Below are 22,310 nucleotides of genomic sequence, written 5' to 3'. Positions count from 1 at the left end.
CAGATCTACAAGCTCACAACGCGTTGCGACGTGACGCGTAGTGAGCTTGTGGATCGGCTATTTTTTGGCAAAGAGATTTGGTAGAGATTGAAAAAATCAAGTACGTTATTTCCAGGTCCGTTTTACCAATTACCAGCTCTGCAAATAAAAGGTGAGTTGATCCCAGTGCATGACGGAGGATTATTTCACGATAAATTCTAAATCTCCACAATGCGATTATTGTGAGTGTTTATTATCACGAGGATAAACGATAATAACAATTATTGTCCCATCCCTAACAGGCCTGAAGCTGCACACAGTTGAATCCGGAGTGTTCGCATGGTAAAAAAAATTACCTGTACCGTACCGTGTACCTTTTACACTCTGAGTTAGACTCACGCTCATGGATTTCGCTGTGTAGCCATGCCAACACGATAATGGATGGGAGAAAGGGCAACGATGCATCTGGGCATTGCTTCTATTTCCTGTCATATCCTCATATCCAAAAATCAAATGAAATGACCCCACTATCTCTTCTCTCTTCCATCCCTCTTTTAATGATTTTCTCTGTCTCCCTTCTGTCCGCCAGACTCTCACTCTCTTCTTTACTTCTGCATTCCTGCACATCCTCTCTCTAATGTTGAAAGAATTGCCCTCTCTGTGTAGAAATCCATGCCGTACGTCACATCTCCAGTATTACCTTTTTTATGCTGAGTTTAGTGTGGTATCAAGTACCGAAAATAGCCGACCTCCAAGTTCACAACGCATCGCAGCGCGGCGCGTTATGACGCCTTGTGAGCTTGGAGGTCTGCTACTTTCAATATTTTCACCAAAAGGCCCTTTTAGAAATGTCAGCCCCTGCCTCTCTAACGTCACCTGATCTCTACTCCTCAGGGACGGCAGCGGCCCTAACCTCTCCACCACTCGGCCCATCCAGAAGAGCCTCTCCCGGCAGGACAGCCAGTACAGCTGTGAGGACCTGGACAACCTCATGAACACCAAGCTGGTGTCGGTCTCCCCTCCCCCCGGCCAGGTCCTGGTCACCAGCCAGGGACGGGCCCCCGGCTTCGGCTCGGCGCTCCACCTGGCCAACAGCGGCGGCACGCCGCACGGCAGCCTGGTGGGGCTGGACGCCTACGGGAACATCACGCACCAACGTCTACCTCACCCAGACTACGCGGCAGTGGACATGCCTGTGTTTCCATCCACCAACGCTATACTGCAGGGTAAGGGACAGAGGCGTCAATTGGGTATGGCAAGCTATGGCAGCTGCCAAACCTTGGCTACAGGGGAAAATAATAAAATGTGCTGTAATCGTGCCTGTTGCTAAGGTATGGCAACATGACTGGTGTCTTTCACGCGCGCAAGACACCAGTCATGTTGCCATACCTTAGCTTTTTCTGAACTGACGCCGCTGGTAAGGGAGGGTACAAATGTCAAGTGGTGTAAAGCACTGGTTCTCAACCTGTGGGTCGGGACCCCAAATTATTTTCAGGGGTCCCCAGATGTTTAGCTTAATGTGAAACATTGTTTTCTCACTCAACAGCAAATGACCCAACATACATCATATCGTCGTTGTCGGGTGAAAACCTTGTATGTCCGAAACTGTTCATTTTGCATTTATCATTTTAAAAATGATTTTAAACTAGTGAAAACAGCCGATCTACAAGCACACAACGCCTCGCGGTGCGAGGCGTTGTGTGCTTGTAGATCTGCTGTTTTCACTGCTTTAGTGCGACGGCCTTGTGTGACACATTTGAAACTTGGAGATACGAGGTTTCCACCCGACAACGACGATATGTGTATAGAAGGTATCTGCACATTTCTTAAGTGACAATTTAAGGACTTTTAATACCTCTAAATTAAGAAATGTAACATTCTCCATATTGTCAAATATTAGAGGCAGAAATTGTGAAAATATGAATGCCTCAAGTCTTACAACTCAGAGTGCTCGTCAGAGTTGGGGGGTCCCCAGTTCAAATATGATTATTTTGGGGGTCGTGGCTTGAAAAGGTTGAGAACCACTGGTGTAAAGTAACTAAGTACATTTGCTCAAGTACTATACTTAGGTACAATTTTGAGGTATTTGTACTTTACTTGAGTATTTCCAATACCTTTACTTCTTTTACTCCTCTACAATTATTTGAAAAATGTAGTGACTAGTTACTTTGCAGATATAAATTAGAGTATTATAACACACACATCAATCACTTTAGCCCTATCTTATACCTTGGCTACAAGCTCGCATCGCGACGTGTTGTGAGCTTGTAAATCTTCTATTTTCAAACATTTTGTACTTTTACTTTCGGTGCTTTGAGTATATTTTAACACCAATTACTTTTGTACTTTTACTCCAGTACATTTTTTATGCAGAAATTTTACTTGTAAGGGTGCCCTCACACCAAAATACCTAGGGTGGAATCCGCCAATGAATTTCAATGAGAATGGAGCTTTTTTTTTTTTGCCAGTAGAGGATTTCTGCGCAAAAAAAACGCTCCATTCTCATTGAAATGCATTGGCGGATTCCACTCTAGGTATTTTGGTGTGTGGGCACACTTACAGAGGATTTCTACATTGTAGTGTCGATACTTTTACTTAAGTAAAACATGGGAGTACTTTTTTCACCACTGCAAATGTCTCTTCTCTTCTCTTCTCTTCTCTTCTCTTCTCTTCTCTTTTTCTCTTCTCTTCTCTTCTCTTTTTCTCTTCTCTTCTCTTCTCTTCTCTTCTCTTCTCTTCTCTTCTCTTCTCTTCTCTTCTCTTCTCTCTTGTTTGTGTAATCATGTCAAGCCACACTGTTTTATTTTGTAGATATTGACTGCGGTGTATTAATTGATTGTGGATCGTAAAGTTACACATTTACAGAAATGTTATGTCATGTTAGTTAGGGATGGAAAAGGAAAAAGGAGGCCATAGATCCATGCATCAGAGAATAGAGCAGCGTTCCCCAATTAGTTTTCCCAAAGGGCGGAATTATGTCTAGGGTACCAAGCCGAGGGCCACAACATTGCAGGGGGCGACGGTGGCGTTCCCACTACTCCAACGACAGTTTTCGTCGTTGTCGGGTGAAAATCTTGTATGTCCAAAACTGTTTGTTTTGAATTTATCATTTTAAAAATGATTTAAACTAGTGAAAACAGCCGATCTACAAGCACACAACGCCTCGCACCGTGAGGCGTTGTGTGCTTGTAGATCTGCTGTTGTATGATTTGCGTCTTATCCACTTGAACCATGGAGTCCCTATTCTGGGGTGAACATTCAGTGAAAATAGCTTATCAGCTGCAGTATTTTCAGAGAAGACAGCACTGGGGAACGTACCGTTTTGTTTTGGGTTGAGATTGGCACATTTCCTGGGGCAATCTGCCCAGATCATTCATGCATGTCACACGTGTCTTCTTCTTTTTTAGTTTTTTACTCTCAAAAAACACCTGCAATGTAGTGCATTTGCAACTACATTGCAGTACACATCATGGGGTGATCACTGCTTGCCTCCTGTGAATTTTGTTTATTTTATTTTTATTTCATTACTGAGTGAGTCAGCAGACAAAGTGACATGAGTGAGATGAAAAAACCTGAGTGCCAATGTCAACCAGAAACATTGGTATACACTACAGTATATAGGATTTTAGTGGTTGTCACTCCTTTTTTCCATAGTTTCAGTGGTTAAAAAATACTAAATTGTTTTACTTCTAGTAAAAGTATGAAAGTATTGGCATCAAAATCGACTCAAAATACCAAAAGTAAAAGTAGGAAATGTTTGAAAATAGCAGATCTACAAGCTCACAGCGCACCGCGATGCAACGCGTTGTGAGCTTGTAGATCGGCTATTTTCAAATAGCCATGGTATAAAATAGGGCTAAAGTGGTTTATGTACATTTTATAATATTATAATGTATATCTGCAAAGTAACTAGTAACTAAAGTTGTCAAATTAATGTAGTGGAGTAATAGTACAATATTTTGATCAGAGATGTAGTGGAGTAGAAGTAAAAGTATTGGAAATACTCAAGTAAATTACAAATACCTGAAAGCTGTAGTTAAGTACGGTACTTAAGTAAATCTACTTAGTTACTTTACATCACTGTAAAGTTTAATACATTTAATTGATTTTGAATCATTGACATGTGTTCTGATTTGATTTTGCCTTCATTGTGCTACACTTTGATCAACAATGTGCTCCATAAATAAATGGCCTTGACTTTGGCTTCCCCACATCCAGTCAATAAGAACGCCAACACAGAGCCCCTGCCAAAGAAGGAGGACAAGAATGATGACGATGATGATGAGAAAGGAGGTGATGGAAAAAGACCCATGCCTCCCTTCAGCTCCATGTTCATTCTGTCTACCACCAACCCGTGAGTAGGACCGGCGCACGCGCATGCACACATACTGTACGCACTACGCACTACGCACGCACGCACACAAAGCCCTGCTTCATCATACAAGAGTGTTGCACAACAGTAGTAAAAATTGCCGGCGTTGTGTGCTTGTAGATCGGCTATTTTCACAATTTTAAATATATATTTTTTAAACTAGATTTTTGTCACATGTGGATATATTCACAGGGTCAACATTACATAATTTCCATCATCGTATTACAGTCCATCTCATTTCTCCGTGGTGTCCTTCTTCCGGGTTGTATAACACTCGAGTGACTGAAAAAAAATCACTTCCACTCTGACTGCATTTATCAGTCAAATTGAAAGGTAAATTCTCTCCCCCTTTGCCCATGAGAGCAACACCTCCTCCCCTGCTGCCAGCGGGGGTTCTATTGTCTGTTGTTCTATTGACAATAGAACCCCCGCTGGCAGCAAGGGTGGAGGTGTTGTTCTCCTGGGCAAAAAAATTGAGAATGTACCTGTCAATTTGACTGATAAATGCAGTCAGAATGGTATAATGGTATATTATTTCATACTTAGGAAACGTTTCAGAAGGGGAAAAAAAACGAGAACATATGTCTTAAATATTTAGGAAAAGTCATGGAAGGAGAAATTTCTGAGACCTTCACGGGGAGAGTTATTGCACTTTGCGATCTCAAAATCGGCCCAAATGACCGGTTAGTCACCTGTGTGATAATCAGTCCATTTCTCCCATTTTTCAAGGAACAGCTCCTCTTGTATCCTGAGTCTATGTGTAAATCTCTCCATCACATACATTTCCTCCACAATGCACACAAGTTGGGGAGTCACTTCTATACCACAATCTCGTTATTGTTTTTTTAGCTGGCTGCTAGCAGCACCTTGACCAGATACATGTCATCTCTATGTGTGTTTTCCTGCGTCAAGTTTCCTAAATACTGTATAATACCTAGGGCTGTCACAATTATTACATAACCGTCTAATCGTGATTATTTGACATAATCGTGTTTATTTTTCATAATCCTCATTTGTTTCCATGTTGAAAAATGTTCATATATTCAAAAATAGTGGAAATAGCAGATCTACAAGCTCACAACGCGTTGCATGTTCTTTTTTAAGTATAAAGTTGTCAAATATGTAATTTATTTGTATATTTAGGTTATGTGTCATATCTGCCATGTGCAACTTCAAAGCCTAAAAGCCAAACAGAAATGTAATTGTCAACGATTAAAACACAATGAAATCGTTAATCGCAATTATTTGAGTGACAATTAATCGCCATGTAAAATTTCATAATCGTGACAGCCCTAATAATACCACACTTGTCTTTGGTATTTCATATTTCAATATCTCATTTATTACTGACCACACTTCATCCCACAAAGCGAACGGTTTTGGACATACGACAACAGCGCTGTTCTTCTGTGTTCTGCCTCCAGGTTTAGGCGGGCGTGCCACTTTGTGTGCACCTGGGCCTACTTTGAGGGGCTCATCCTGCTGGTGATCGCTATGAGCAGCATCGCCCTGGCCGCCGAGGACCCCGTCTGGCCCGAATCCCCTCGCAACAATGTAAGCCCGTCTACACTGCATATGCTCTATTTATGTTCTATTTATATTCACGTTTTCACATGATGTTTTGGGGTTCTCGTTGCAGGTGCTGCGCTACTTCGACTATGTCTTTACAGGAGTGTTCACATTTGAGATGCTGATAAAGGTAAGTAAGGAAAGGGAGTATTTTCTGGTTCCTGAGGGATGGAAATTGCTTTTACAATTTCACCCAAATTTCACCCAGATGGCTGTGACGAGTGTATGCAGAGCGAGAAGCGACGTTAGAGCTTAGGGACACAGCTCACGCTGTGAGCTTGTAGATCGTCTATTTTAGGTGCGTGACGTGGCATAAATGGTATTGTCATTCACCCTTAACTGCGGAATGAGCATCAGTCCGTAGATCAGCCACTTTTAGAACCAAAGTGCAAATCCATCATACTTAGAAAATGTTTGTGCACAGAAAAATACGTTATTTTCACTGAGCGTAATCTTTTTGTTGTAAGAATTGAACCACAACATTTTTCATGCAATCAAAAAGGATCAACATGGTTTGTCCCGCGGGATACTCACTTACCCTGGCATAATGTGGATTCATTCACACATTCCTCCACGGTATCAGTCTGGACTTCAGCCCATAGGGAGTGAGTATGAGAAATCAGAAAATGACCAGGCCAATCGGTGTCTGCGTTTCAAACAGTGCCATTGTTTTGTGTCACATGTTATGCTATTGTTTTTAGCAAAGGCACTGTGCATGGAGGCCAAATCACATGCAGAAATGTAAAGCTATAGCCTATGTCTCTGAGCACAAGAGTGAAGAGAGAATATTTATGCATATATTTTATTTATTTTTCTCTCTCTCTCTCTCTCTCTCTCTCTCTCTCTCTCTCTCTCTCTCAGATGGTGGACTTGGGGCTTGTCTTGCACCAGGGCTCCTATTTCCGGGACTTATGGAATATCCTGGACTTTATAGTGGTTAGTGGTGCTCTGGTGGCCTTCGCCTTCACGTAAGTCTTCCTCCTGCCCCCTCCCCATCCTGTCCACCCCTCTCGCCTGCTTTCCTGTCCACTCCTGTCTTCTCTCTTTCTTCTCCTGTCCAATCTTGTCTTTTCTCTCTCTCTCTCTCTCTCCTGTTCACTCTTGTCGTCTCCTCTCCCGTCCACTCCTTTCCTCTCCTGTACTGTCCTCTGTTCCTCCATTCCCTGCTCTGGCTCTCCTGTCTGTCTGTCTGTCTGTCTGTCTGTCTGTCTGTCTGTCTGTCTGTCTGTCTGTCTGTCTGTCTGTCTGTCTGTCTGTCTTGTCTCTTGCCTCGCTGGCACCTTGGAGTACAACCTCCTCTCTCTTGCTGTAGACTCCTTACAACTGTACTATACCTCTCTCTCTCTCTCTCTCTCTCTCTCTCTCTCTCTCTCTCTCTCTCTCTCTCTCTCTCTCTCCTTTAAACAAACTTCTCTCTCACTTATTCTTTAGCTTTCTGTCTGTCTGTCTGTCTCTCTCAATCTCTCTTTTACTCTCTCTATTTATGCGTCTCTCCATTTTCTTGCTCTTAGCTTCCTTCCCCCCCCCCAGCCCCCATCTCCTCCTCCATTGAACCTCGTTTCTCCATTACCTCCTGTGTGCGCCGTGTGCGACCTCCAAATCCTTCCTACCTTGCCCTGTTGCTCACCTCAGCCCTCATTCTCCAGCCAGTCTTCGACCAACCTCGACTGGCCACAAAACAACCCACCTCCCCTCCTCCCCCCCCCCCCTTCCCCCATTTCATTTTTAAATACCCCTCCCCTATAGTGCCACCACATCCCCACATTTACCCCACAAGCACAAAGCGCCCCCGCCCCTCCTCTTCCTCCTCAACCTCCGCCCATCCCTCTCCTCTTCCTCCCGTGGGGAGTGAAGGACCACCCTCCGGCACCTGTAACCCTTTAGTGCCCAGGCCGTTCTAGACTGGAGGTGTGGCCCCGCGTCGAGGCGTAATGCCCCTCGCTCCCCCAAACCTCCTCATCCCTCCTCCTCCACGTCCGAGCAGGTATTTTAAATCCTCCTTTATTCTGCACGCCTGGGAGTAGAACTCAACCGAGGGACTCGAGATAAGTGTCAATGTTCCATTCCGGGGTTCGGTTAGTGGGAGCCTGGGAGGTAGGCTTCGGGACAGGGCGGGGTAAAGTATAAATACTGTACTAGGTGAAAGCATGAACTGGGGATTTTTCTGGGGGACTTGACTTTTATTATTTTCGATCAGTGGATCTCAAAGTGGGGTCCGGGGGTCCCCAGCTAAATAATACATAGTAGGAACCCTCACAGGTCTGTAACTTCAAGGGGCCTTTTCCACCAGCAAAGAACCGGTTCCAGAACCAGTGCCGGTTCAACTTTCTTGGAACCTTGGTTCGTTCTTGCGAACTGGCTTGCGTTTCCACCAGATTGAGCCATGATTGAACCAGAGGAACCAAGGATTTTGTGGTTCCCGTTCGGAACCAACTTTTACAGATCGGAAACCAACTCCGGTTCTCGGTGGAAAAGCTCACCTCTGGTTCATCCCATAGGCGGGAGAAAGAACCAGAACCGGTTCTTTGCCGGTGGAAAAGGCCCTCAAGAGTGTACACATGGAACCAAATGACCCCTTACGGGTCAAGTTTGTTCCATTTGTACTCTCTTTGAGTTATGGTGGTAACATGAGGATCAACAGAACTTAGTCAATAAGTCAATGGATGGAAGAATCCAAGTGTTGGCTATGTGGGAATGCATTTAAAGGATGCCAAGCAGATATAATGTTGACTGCAGTCACTTTGAGCACTGTTCATGAATATGGGATCAGTGTATGTACGTGTGCATCATCCTCTGTTGTGTGGCCAGCTTATAAATTCTTTAATTGAAGTTTTTTTCATGTGGCAGCACTGACTGCAACATAACAAGCTATGTCGTTACGCCCGGATTACACCAAGCTTTTCAAAGCGCTCGCATGCGTGCGTACAGCGCGTTTGGAAAGATCCAATTGATCGCGCGGATACCACGAGCCCCGCATACGCAGGCTTGAAAATAAGATTGGATATAAGATTACATTGTCGCGCATGTGCGTATGCAGGGCTCGCGTGTGTGTCCGCGCACATTCTCTGGTGTGTGCCGGCTGTTATGGTTGTTATAGGATCTTACCCATGTTAACAGTTCATACTTCTACAGATCAATTTCCCTTCTGTTTGAGGAAGAAGTGTGATAGACTGAAAGTTATTTAATATACAAAGTGAAACTGGGTTAAATACTCAAAGCATTAAGATGTGTCCTAACCCTATTAACTGACATACAGAGCAAGCAGTTTGGAATCAATTCACTCTCACAGAACAAATTATATCTACTCTAATAGCCATCATTTAGTTTGATGGTCTTAGGGGCAAGGAGCTAGTGTATCATAATCTATAGAACATTCTATGAATTATGTAACAGTATTTTATGTTTGAGATGCTATCGTGAAGGATGTTGCAGAAATAGATTATATTAAACATTAACATACATTTTTTGTATTTTAATTAAATCGAATCGTTCAGTTAACTGTTGCACTCCTAGTTCCCTTCACTACGTGAACATTAATTGCTACATGTATTATCACTGCAGGGCAGGCATATATTATTATTTTGCCTGAGTAGAACAGTGTAAATTCCAGTAGTGTGTAGTCTTTGTTTATTTCAACATTGCCATCAATGTCTTGTAGATGAGTTAATCTGTGATCTGATTTAAATTCTTTCAAGGATTCCACTTGAAATGCTGTCAATTCATCACTCATTCAGACATAGACGTAAGACTCGCTTAAATTAAATTAAGTTTTTTAGTTGAATTTCACTGACTGAATCCACAGTAGGGATGGGACGATATGAAAATGTCATATCCCGATTATTGTGACCAAAGAAATCGTGATTTACAATATTATCGCGATAATCATAATCCATTATCCTGGCCCGCTTGTAGATCGGCTATTTTTTGGCAAAGAGATTTGTTAGAGAGTGAAAAAACGGTATCAAGTACGTATATTATAAGTACCGTTTACCAATTATAGAGGGTTTAAGTGGTACCGGATATGCAGCTCGGCAAATAAAAGGTGAATTGATCCCAGTGCATGACGGAGGACGATATCACGATAAATTATATCTCCACGATACGATTATCGTGAGTGTTTTTTATCACGATAAACGATAATATTGCGTATCGTCCCATCCCTAATCCACAGAATTGGAAAGGCGGCCAGCTCAGATGGACTGTGCACATGAGGATGGTGTGCACCCATGCACAGACGCCAGATCTCCATATCCATGCCTATGAGAATGGGAATGACTCTACCATGAATAATTTAGTGCATTCTGCATTATGCATTATGACAAACTGTGGTTGGTTCAACCATAACGCTAGATGTATGACTTTGCGTCATAAGCAGAGAGGGAGTTTGACAAAGCGCAAACCTAAGAAAATCCCCTCAATTTGCATATATCCCAGCATGCTTTCCCATAACACGGACCCTTCATTGTTCCCTCATCCTCTTGACCCCTTACGGCCTTGGTCTTGCTCACATTGTCCCTATAAGTGCCCTCTCCTTAAACCTCTTGCTTCCCCTAATGGGAAAACTGCAGTAGAGCATAAAAGGGTTCATCTTCTACATAGAGGTGTTAGGAGAAGAAGCCATGGCTGCGTCTGCATTACACCCTGCCCCCCACCCCTCCCTAACACCCCCCCACCCCACCCCTCCCTAACACCCCCCCCCCCCCCCCCATCCCCTTTCATGAAAGATGGAATTTATTATCAGCTCCAACATCTTCCTCCTCACGCTTTTGACCACTACTGATACCCAAAAGATGTGGATGGGTCTCATTAGATGTTCATAATACCCTTCCAGGTCTTTCTAGTCAGTGGTCATGAATGTGAGGAACTTGACTGTTGAGCGAGTATGTTAGAGTTTCTTGGATGCTTAAAAGTAGAAATTACCCCCCCAGCCCCACCCCCCCAACACCTCCTTCCCCCAACCACTGGGACAAGACATCTTCTGCCCCATAAGCCATTCAGCTGAGTTAAAAGGAAAGACTGTTAGCCTTGCTATAGCATCTCTTCACTGGAAGCAGTGTGCTCCATGAGTTGATGTGCTAGCGTAACATGCAGTAGTGTTTTCGAGGGCGGACGTGACCATACGCTGTGTGGCCAATATATTTCCCACATGCACGCGCGCGGTCGGCACGGAACAGTGCTGTGCATGCTAGAACGCGTCCCCATAGATTCGAAGTGACGACGCGCCATATAGACGTCAATAAATGACCGTCCGCCCTGAAAAGAAAATCCCAAAGCACCACTGGTAACATGTTACAGCAATATGCATAATACAGTATATGGCTCACAGCAAGGCATTACTTTGAATGAAGAATGCTCACATGAAGAGTTTGGAAAAGACAAAATACATACCCAAATCCTCTTACGGGGCTGAAGATGTCTGACTCCAGACTAGCGTCAAGCCAACACATGTCTACTCCTCCATCGTGTAGCAGGTCCTCCAGGGCTCTAGCGGTGGCACCCCCCCCCCTGTCTTCCCGGCTGGCTCTGGTTCCAGCCCCTTTCCCTATTTGTGTATGTCATAAACTCTGTGCTCTAACCTGTGTCTTGTATGTCTGTTATGTATGTGCTTATGTTCCAATTTATATATGTGGGTGTGGCGTGCCTTGCACCACTAACTCATTGTCTTCTAGTTACTTTGTTGACATTTGACATACTATCTATGGTGGGTGAACTGTCTTTATACATGTGTTTGTATGTTTCTCTCTCTTTGTTAGGCCTGCGTTTGTAGCCCAATGGAAACAGGAATTACATAGCATAAAATCCTCAGTGATAATTTAACCACGTGTAACGCAGAGCGTATAAAGTGTTCATCTTAGTGTTAAATGAGCACAGAGGATTTTACTGTGTAGAATCAGTCAAAGAACAATGGGGGATCACAGACAAAATGCCAAAGCCGCTGTAGTGATTAGCACACTAAACACCAAGGTCAAACTAATTGAAATGTAAAGAGTGAACGTTTTAGTTACTTACGATTAAAATCAAACTGTGGCAATGTTCCAAGTTGCTCACTCGTTCAATTCCCCCACATTCAAAATCTATATGCTTCAGTGTGTAGGGAATTAGTCAGCAAAGCAATGTGTTTGGAACACACTACATACATCTCACAACTTCACACGCACGTCTGCTCTGTTGCAAGCAGGCATATTTAATTAATCCCACGCAGGCTTGGCATTAGGATGACGACCATAGGCACGGTGGCGCAGTGGTTAGCGCTTCGCCTCACAGCTAGAAGGTCCTGGGTTCGATTCCCGCCGGGGGACGCTGTGGGCGCTGGCGGCGTGTTTCTCCTCCGCGTCATCAGCGCCCACACCCTAGGTGGGGTTGGCGATAGGGCCTTTCTGTGTGGAGTTTGCATGTTCTCCCCGTGTCTCCTAGGGTTGATACCCTCACAAAAACATGCACGTAATCCTGGTCTCAATAATGCCTCCCTGCCTCCCTGCCAGCCGGGGCGCTTGATGGAGGGGAAAGGAACTGGTTGGAATAACGTGTTCCTTCCACGCGCTACGTCCAAACCAGGGAAATCTCCACTGTCAGGTGAAAAAAGAAGCAACTTGGACTCCTCATGCATAGAAGGAAGCATGAGGTCAGTCCGTTGCCTCCCCAGGTTAGCAGAGGGAGAGCAGAGCCCAGGATTACATAGGCAATTGGCACTGGGTGAAAAAATGGGTTACAATTGTGGGATAAAAATTTAAAAAAAAAAAAAAAAAGGATGACGACCATGAAGTGACTGACCATCTTGAAATACAATTAATTGATTTAACGGTGCAAGAGCCTAAATAAGGCAAAATAACACACACACACACACACACACACACACACGCACGCACGCACACACACACACACACACACACACACACACACACACACACACACACACACACACACACACACATAATACATTTATTAATCTGAACACTTGAATTCATGAATTATTCTTTCTCAAAAATGGGAATGGGTGGTGTGTAGTAACAGTTGTTTGTGGCTTTCAACTCTCTCTCTCTCTCTCTCTCTCTCTCTCTCTCTCTCTCTCTCTCTCTCTCTCTCTCTCTCTCTCTCTCTCTCTGCTCCATTTGAGAACTTTTGTAAGTGGCCGGTTGCACAGCAGCACCCCCTACAGGCCTAGCCTGTAGGGGGTGCAGGCCTAGCGCTGTCCATGGTACTGAACATGTAGGGTAATCCACATGCAGAAATAACACGCCCCTGAATTCAGCGATTGACCAATCAGAATCAGGCATTCAACCAAGCCACGCAATAAGTTAAATATAATGCATGCATATATGTTAAATATATTGTTTTTAATGTTTTAATGTGCCACAGTAAATGTGTATACGGTAGCATTCCTAAAAAAATAGCCACAGAATAGCTAATCAGTTCAATAGCTATTTTAGTAAGCAGTTTATGTATTTTGTACACCTTTGTGTCTGGGCCCCCTAGTGGTAAGGCAAGTGCAAAGACTGCCTGTACACTGATCTGGCCCCATATGAAACCAATGAACAAGTGAACGTGAACAATTTGGAACACAGCCCATATAATATGCAACTGTTATGTAGCAAGAAGACAGATCCATGTGATCATACGGACACTCACAAAACATTTAGCTTGTTCAACATGTCATGTGTAAAATGGTAAATGGTAAATGGTGCATTTATATAGCGCTTTTATCCAAAGCGCTTTACAGAGATTGTGCATTACATTCACCCATTCACGCACACATTCATACACCGGTGGCGGAGGAAACCATGCAAGGCACCAACCTGCTCACCGGGAGCAATGTGGGGTTCAGAGTCTTGCCCAAGGACCCTTCGACATTCACTCAGGGGGAGCCCGGATCATTGATCAGCCATTAGCGATCAAAGTATACTTGTGCGTGCATCGTGTGTGCGTTTAAGAGTTGTAGCTCAAGTTCTGGGTGGGAGGGTTAACCTAACAAAACGCAGGCCTTGCTCTCTCTCTCTCTCTCTTTCTCTCTCTCTCTCTCTCGCTCTCTCTCTCTCTCTCTCTCTCTCTCTCTCTCTCTCTCTCCTTTTCCCCTGCTCCCTCTCTCCAAATTCCTTCCTTCTCCTTGTCTTTTTCTCCACACCTTCTGTCTGTGTATCTATCTACATGTCTGTCTTTTCTTCCTGTCTTTATTTCTATCCTCCGTCTCCCTGTGTCTCCCCCTCCCCCCTTTCTCATCTATCCGTATATGGACCTTCCAGGAGCGGCGGCGGGTAAAGTTTCCTTTCTCTTGTCCTCCTCCTAAGCCCCCCTCCCCCTCCCCCTGCTGATCACAAGGCTTTTCTCTCTTTCTTTTTCCTCTTGAAAACCTTCGTCCATCCTGCCATCCTCACTTTTCGACAACCGTTGCTGTATTTTCTCTCCCCATTGTGTGTCTGTGTGTCTGTGTCTGTGTGTGTGTGTGTGGTGGAGCAGCAGCTCTGGCTCAAAACGGAACTGGTTCTCTTGAGTCAAGCCTGACCCCCAACCAGAGGCAAATCCCTTTGAGATCCCCTCACGTGATCACTAAGACGTTAGATCAGAGCAGGGAAGGTAGACACAGGGGCGTCACAAGGGGTAGGAAAGTGGGACTGAGTTACCAGGGCCCAAGGTGGAGGGACCCTAGTAACTTTAGCTATTGAAAAATAGCAGATATACAAGCTCACAGCGCGGCACCGAGTGCCGCGCTGCGAGCTTGTAGATCTGCTATTTTTGAAAAGTCGTGAAAATGTGCGCAAATCTTTGAATATATGTATTTTTTTAAGTGAACATTTGTAACTCAAATTTCGCTTCTGGGGGGGTCCCTGGAACTAAATATTTTGAGATGGGGGGCCCTTCACATGAAAAAGTTTGAGCATCACTGACATGGAAACATAGGTTTCTTGGCACACATTTTCACGATTTTTCAAAAATAGCAGATCTACAAGCTCGCAGCGCGGCACTCGGTGCCGCGCTGTGAGCTTGTATATCTGCTATTTTTCAATAGTTAACATTCATGGGGGGCCCGCAGTGAATCCTTGTACCCAGGGCCCAGAATTTGGTGTGACGCCCCTGGGTAGACACTCTGAACAACGGAGCTCTGAATGAGAAGACCCCCTGAATAAACACAAGCAGTGGTGAAAAAAAGTCCCGGATGTTTGGTGTGAGGGCACCCACAGGGTCCTGTAAAAGTCCGGAATTACAAATGAACTTGAGTAAAAGTATGTATGAAAGTATTGGCATCAAAATCTACTTAAAGTACCAAAAGTAAAAGTACAAAATGTTTGATGGGATGCGTGGCGTGTGAGCTTGTAGATCAGCTATTTGCAAATAGGCCTAGGTATAACATAGGACTAAAGTGGCCAATGTTTTATAATATTATAATTTATATCTGCAAAGTAACTAGTAACAAAAATTTCCCAAAAAATTTTAGTGGAGTAGAAGTACAACATTTGGATCTGTAGTGGAGTAGAATACCTAAAAATTGTACTTAAGTACATTAGTTATGTAAATAGTTACTTTACACCACTGCCAGCTGTACACGCAGCCAGAGAGAATATAGGACTCCTCCTCACCCATAGCAATAACTCCTTGCACGTTTGCATTAATATTATATTCCAGGAACGCAGAGCAGTGAGGTGAAAACTCCACAAAAATGTAACTTTTTGCTGACAACAAGTTAATCTATTGGTGTGGCTGGAAATATAGTTTTGTTTATGTCTAATTACTCTGGTATTCGGGGGGAACATCAGTCAGCAAGTTATGGGTGTATATCAGTGAATTGCAACAGTATATTGTTTGCTTAGGCTGCGAGAAGAAACTGAGATTACAGTAAAACAAAGAATGTCAGGGTTTGCCTCAGTCTTTTCCCACACATCTAATAGTATCTCATTCTATTGTTCCCTTCCAAAAAGAAAGAGGTCTGGCTCAGCATTTCAAGGCAGAAATGCTGGTACAATATCTTTGCAACAAGACAAGATATCATGCTGTTTGAGCAATGCTATGAATCCAGCTTATCCTCGCAAGGGTTGGAAGACTTAAGAATTTGTCATAGCTGAATGAATGTAGAAATATGTTTAGTGTAAAGAAGAGAGAGTTTGGCAAAATAACAATCTGCCTCGTAGTATAGACAGCACTATAGAAGTTCAAATGACATATAGCACTATCTTAAGTTGGCTAGACCCATATACGGTATGTTTGAAGCCAGTAGGGCATTTCTATCTTTGTTAGCAAGTAAGTAACCAGTTGTCTGTCAAAGTTCTCATAACATCATAGACAGGGCACAGCTGGCCATAGGATACTATAATAATATTGCTGTCCTCAGTCATCTGCTATCGTAGAATATTATATTATTACAGTATTTGCCTTTCTCTAAGACCAAACTCTCTCTACAAATGTCTCTAGATGGAATATAGTTCCTGAGACAGATCTATAATGGCATGGAAAGCAAGGTTTCAATGCAGCATGAGTCAACTGCACCATTAGCCTGGGCATGTGCTAGCCAATTCTTTAGCCATCTTTTTTTTTTAAGCATTGAAATGCATTGCAGCGCAGGCATAGCTGCTAGGGAGGGATGATAGCAGTTGTTCCCATATCATGTAGTTGAAAATATCACTTAACTGTAGCATGTAGCAATAACGCTAACATCACACTTAGCAATAAGGCTACAGGGTAATATAATAGCAATGCTGCATGTGTTGCTATGTGTTTAACCCAGACGCAGTTACTCATCTTGAGTTAACTCGGCAACAGCTATACCATCCAGGAATGGCTACCTTCAGCCATTGTGGAAATCCCAAGGACATACTTTATAAAGCCTGCCATTTTACCCATCCACATGCTCCCCCTTTGCTGACTTCCTTTCTTTGTGTGTGTGTGTGTGTGTGTGTGTGTGTGTGTGTGTGTGTGTGTGTGTGTGTGTGTGTGTGCGTGTGCGTGTGCGTGTGCGCGTGCCTGCCTGCCTGCCTGTGTGTACAGGGGTAGCAGCAAGGGTAAAGACATCAGCACCATTAAGTCTCTGAGGGTCCTGAGAGTGTTGCGACCGCTCAAGACCATCAAACGTCTACCGAAGCTTAAGGTACATTCAAAGACTATAATGATGAAAGTGAAAGAATAGCCTATGTCTAGTTCTCACTGAGAAATGGAGTTGTTGTCAAACCAATTAGTTTTTGTTTCGTAAAAATATTGCAGCAAACTAAAATAACATACACAATAACATCATTGTTTATCCATTTGTAATACGGAGAGTATACTGTATATATGGAACCAAATGGACCCGTAAGGTTCTTTGTACACTCTCAGAGTTAACATAACACTGAGGATTTTACTGTGGGTTTATTCGATGTTGCACTGCATTCATTATGGCGTTAAATAGTAGTAGTCAAAAAGCTGGTTGATGTTCATTGGCAACAAAATGTTTGCTGCTGATCGGTCCAGTGGTTTGCGAGATTAGCACCGGATTCACACAGACACGGAAACATATCGTCACTGTCGGGCAGAAACCTCGTATCTCCAATTTTCTAATTTGTACTCGCGGTGTGAGGCGTTGTGTGCTTGTTGATCGGCTGTTTTCACTAGTTTAGTTCATTTTTTAAATGATAAATACAAAACCAACGCTTTTGGACATACAAGCTTTCCACCCGACAACGACGATATCAAACACACCTTGGACTTTGGCCTGGCGGAAATAATTACGGCAAAGATTTAATCTATGTGTATGTTGTTGTTGTTGTTGTTCAGTCAGGTAACTCACGATATATTGAACAATATTTATTATTAATGAGTATACGTCACATTTAATTTGGCGTTTGGCCCTGCTACATTTTCTCCCTGCTCAGCAGCAGCACAGAAGAAGAACATCATTAACCATTAGGAGCAGGGAGATATATAGATATAAACACCCCCCATAGGGAACAGAATGAGCAGAGCCTACTGGTGGTGCTGGGGAGGCGGTGGGGGCAAGCGCATGCAACAATCCGGGCAAGAGCAGCAGGAAGAATGACAGACTGGGCGGGCTTAAGTAGTTGGCAAATGATCAGCTGACTGCCACGTCAGCGAATGACGTAGGGTCTGGCTTAATAGGGAGCAGTAGTGTCCTTATACAACTGCAATGCAGTGTAACCTCTCGAGTATACCTGACTGAACTAACTTTGCAGGCTTTGCATGCTACGTCTCATTTGTTGTCTTTTTACCTTCCTGTCTTTCTTTGACGCCAGGCTGTGTTTGACTGCGTGGTCAACTCTCTGAAGAACGTGCTCAACATCCTCATCGTCTACATGCTCTTCATGTTCATCTTCGCTGTCGTGGCCGTGCAGCTGTTCAAGGGACGCTTCTTTTTCTGCACTGATGAATCCAAAGAATTTGAGCGCGATTGCAGGTATGCTATATGTAAGCCTTTTACCATGAGAGGGAGTGGGTTGTTGGCTGATTTACCATTGTTTCAGGGTTGTGGCACGAGGTGGAGCCGAGTGCCAAACAACCCTGAAACAGTGGTAAATCAGCCAAAAACCCACGACCCTCGAATGGTAAATTGTTTTTCTACTACTTCTACCATATAAATGAAAGAAAACACAGTTGTAACTTGCAAGGTTATTTAGTTACAATCAACTGCAACACAACAGTGGGCGGGGTCCATGAGCCAACTCAAGGTTGTTGATTTTTTTTTTTTTTTACCCCCTTTTTTCCTATTTTACAGTACATTCACATTTTTGTCCCAATATAGTCCTTATGCCAATTCCCAATTCCCTCCCCTGACACTGATTCCCTGTTTGGTCTTTGGGAGGGTGTTGGCCAGGGGGTCACCAACCTTTTTTGCACCAAGGGACCAATTATTATGTAGGCATATTAATTATTACAGTATATCGAATTTTACTCTCTTTATACTAATAGAGATATTTTATACACCCATTATTTAAAGCTATACTGTGTAAGTTCAACTAGTGGTCAGTAGCGGTATTGCTTTTTTCGGCCGTTTTTCGGCCGGAGTCGTCGCGGACCACCGCCGCGGACCACCGGAGCGGCGCCGCAAACCACCGCGACCGATAGTAATCCGTGGAGGGGTAGAACGCATGGTAGAACGTAATTTTCTGGCCAGGATTTGTGGATTAAGAGGTTAAAATCCTTCACCATGGTAAACACTGTAGCCAAGCGGAGGCGCTTCCTGGAGACCAGAGCAGATAAGCTGTGATTGGCCGGTAGTGTACCATGTGTGCATGATCGGCGATGTGATTGGGCAACGTATACAACGTATACAGATGATGCGGATTACGTCATTTTGGCGCGAAATCCGGTCCACGGCCAGGATCATAGAAAACATATAAAGAGAAGGCTTCAGAAGCTGAAAATAACGGAGTGGGTGTTCTAAAACTTTAGCGATTTAACAGTTAGGACAATTTTAAGATTTGTTTTATAAAAAAAGTTACATGGTACAACTTTAACATAGTCATATCTTATGACTTTATTTTCATAAGAATCATGGTAGCTTGTCCAGAAAATAACTCAACTGCTTATCTCCTAGCCTGGAGCCAGACCAATCCGCCTTGGCAAAAAAACTTGCCCTTGGCGGATATGGGTCTGGCCCTGCTCAATTCTGAATTCTGACATTTCCTCACCCCAAAGAGTTGGTTGACCAATCAGGGCCCAGTATTGGTCTGGTCTAACCAATTTTGTCCAGAGCCATTTTTTTTAACCCACCCCTTGGAAAAGAATCTTCCATATAACAGTACCAGACTCATATCCACGCAGTGATATAGTCTGGCTACGCGAGGCTACTAATCTCCCACTTGTACTGCAAGTACCTCTGGATAACATGGAAGCAAAGGTTGACGTGTGGGTGTGCGGTGTGCGTTTCAGGGGCGAGTATCTGGTGTATGAACGAGATAACGAAGTGAAGGCGCAGAAGCGGGAGTGGAAGAAGTACGATTTCCACTACGACAACGTGGCTTGGGCCCTGCTCACCCTCTTCACAGTGTCAACTGGGGAGGGGTGGCCGCAGTAAGTGCACACACACGCACGCACGCGCATGTACGCACGCACACACAAGACACACACACACGCACACACAAGACACACACACACACACACACACACACACACACACACAAGACACACACACACACACACACACACACTTCCACATTTCACATTTAATGGTAGGGTAAGTGAAGTTTCAGTTTTAATGTAGGTGACAGGCGGAGGCCTTCCTCCAATCATGATCAATTGGCGGCGGGCCTTGGTGCGCATAAGGCCTGCCCCGGTGCCCCCACTCGACCATGATTGGAGAAAGGTCCCATTCTATCCCGATTGGAGGAAACCCTGTCTCTTCCACCAAAACTAAAACTGCTTTATTCTCCTCACAGGGGGGGGTACCCATTTCAAATATGATTATTTTGGGGGGGTCGCGGTCTAAGATATAGTATTCTAGGGGTGGGCGATATGGTGATAATTATCGTTGAGACGATACAATGTCTCCACGATATGCCTTTTCAGAGGTATCGTATATATCGTGATACAATTGAGGGAGCCTTATAAAAAATCCTCTTTAATCGTTAATACAGAGATTTATTGCAGAATTCAATTTAAGCCTGCATTTTGGTCTAAATCAGTAGTTCTCAAACTTTAAAATGTCAATTGTCTCCACTGTCATGTCTCCACTTAACTCTGACAGTATACAAATGAAACCAAATGGACCCATAAGGGTCCATTTGGTTTCATTTGTATACTGTCAGAGTTACATACTTGTAAAGTTCAATTTAGACCTCCCAAAAGGAACCCAGAGAGTCTAGTTTTTGTCAAGTAACTTCAAAAATAACCATAAAAACCAACGTGAAAAAAAGAATCATGATGAAATTGTGTATCGTGATACAGCTTGGGTAAATATTGTGATATTGTTTTTTTTTCCATATCGCCCACCCCTATAGTATTCACAAACATATTTTACACACTTACACACCTCACATGTCTCACCTCATGTTCTGACCACCTCCTGCCCCTCCTCCCTCCTTTTCCAGAGTGCTGAAACATTCAGTGGATGCGACCTATGAGAACCAGGGCCCGAGCCCGGGGTACCGGATGGAGATGTCCATCTTTTACGTGGTGTACTTCGTGGTCTTCCCCTTTTTCTTCGTCAATATCTTCGTGGCTCTCATCATCATCACCTTCCAAGAACAGGGAGACAAGATGATGGAGGAATACAGCCTTGAAAAAAATGAGGTGACGAGGGAGGGAAGAGACAGGCAGTGATGTTTTTGACAGCACATTTTTATTTAGTTTCAGTTTTAATAAAATGTAACGTAGTTGTCATCATAATTTAGTCACCTGAAACGTTTTAGTTTTAGTTGACTAAATATCATGAGATTTTAGGCGACTAAATCTACAGTTGATTTTGTCAACTAAAATGTATTTTGGCAGGCCTTGGTACCATCATAATGACATATTTTTCATTTGGTTGCGTGCTGAAAATAGCATAGATCTACAAGCTACGAGCTTGTAGATCTGCTATTTTCAGCACACAACACTGGAGAGCAACCAAACATAAAATGACTCTCTTCTCTACTAGTCCCTCCCCAACATTTTTGTCTAGTTTCTTTTTTTATTTTGTTGACGAAATTGTAGTCGAGAGACTACTCAACTGTAGTTGAGCTAAGCATTTAGAAACTGACTTGTGAGTCAGACAGACTTGACAGAATGTTGGGAAAAGGCGCACACGTACAGTATTAATCGCATATCAAAAACACAAGCATTTATATACAACATTTATATCATTTATGTCCTCCTGAATTGTTTAATTTCTATTCGTGTTATTTTGTTTTCCAGAGAGCTTGTATAGACTTTGCCATCAACGCCAGGCCCCTGACACGTCACATGCCAGCAAACAAACAGAGCTTTCAGTACCGCATGTGGGAGTTTGTGGTGTCACCGCCATTTGAGTATACCATAATGGCAATGATCGCGCTCAACACCGTCGTGCTGATGATGAAGGTGAAAACACGTTGTCGTACGCACGCACGCACACACGCACGCACGCACGCACGCACGCACGCACGCACGTACGCACGCACGCACGCACGCACGCACGCACGCACGCACGCACGCACGCACGCACGCAGGCACACACACACACACACACACACACACACACACACACACACACACACACACACACACACACACACACACACAGTATGGATAGACACATACTGTACTATATATGGTCATGTGCGCAAACAGCTAATATCACATACTAGTAAGACGCCTCAGGGCGACAAGCGACCTCGCCCCGGCCGTCTGGCCAGTGATGGTATATCGGACCCTAAACATGCTTACTCAGTTATTCGTTATGTGAAAATCCTATAATGTCTATCACATCTGACATCATACTGTACATACAATCCCTTTT

General features: G+C 43.8%; 1 protein-coding gene across 1 annotated transcript in view; it reads left to right on the top strand.

Moving 5' to 3' along the window:
• The window catches only part of LOC308282793 (voltage-dependent P/Q-type calcium channel subunit alpha-1A-like), a gene marked incomplete at both ends in the record, with an annotated part of 187,656 nt that overhangs the window by 109,514 nt on the left and 55,832 nt on the right, over window positions 1-22,310 (top strand). The window contains 11 exons of the mRNA XM_080723180.1: window positions 874-1,205; window positions 4,198-4,333; window positions 5,776-5,905; window positions 5,991-6,050; window positions 6,782-6,888; window positions 14,158-14,169; window positions 16,892-16,991; window positions 18,130-18,290; window positions 19,766-19,906; window positions 20,923-21,124; window positions 21,728-21,892. Coding sequence (XP_080579306.1) covers window positions 874-1,205; window positions 4,198-4,333; window positions 5,776-5,905; window positions 5,991-6,050; window positions 6,782-6,888; window positions 14,158-14,169; window positions 16,892-16,991; window positions 18,130-18,290; window positions 19,766-19,906; window positions 20,923-21,124; window positions 21,728-21,892 — 1,546 coding nt within the window. The remainder of the gene's footprint in view (window positions 1-873; window positions 1,206-4,197; window positions 4,334-5,775; window positions 5,906-5,990; window positions 6,051-6,781; window positions 6,889-14,157; window positions 14,170-16,891; window positions 16,992-18,129; window positions 18,291-19,765; window positions 19,907-20,922; window positions 21,125-21,727; window positions 21,893-22,310) is intronic.

Source organism: Nannobrachium achirus (genome assembly GCF_963921795.1).
Source record: "Nannobrachium achirus genome assembly, chromosome: 4".
Taxonomy (NCBI): domain Eukaryota; kingdom Metazoa; phylum Chordata; class Actinopteri; order Myctophiformes; family Myctophidae; genus Nannobrachium; species Nannobrachium achirus.
Note: the sequence above shows the minus strand (reverse complement) of the source record. Positions and strands in the feature narration are given on the sequence as shown.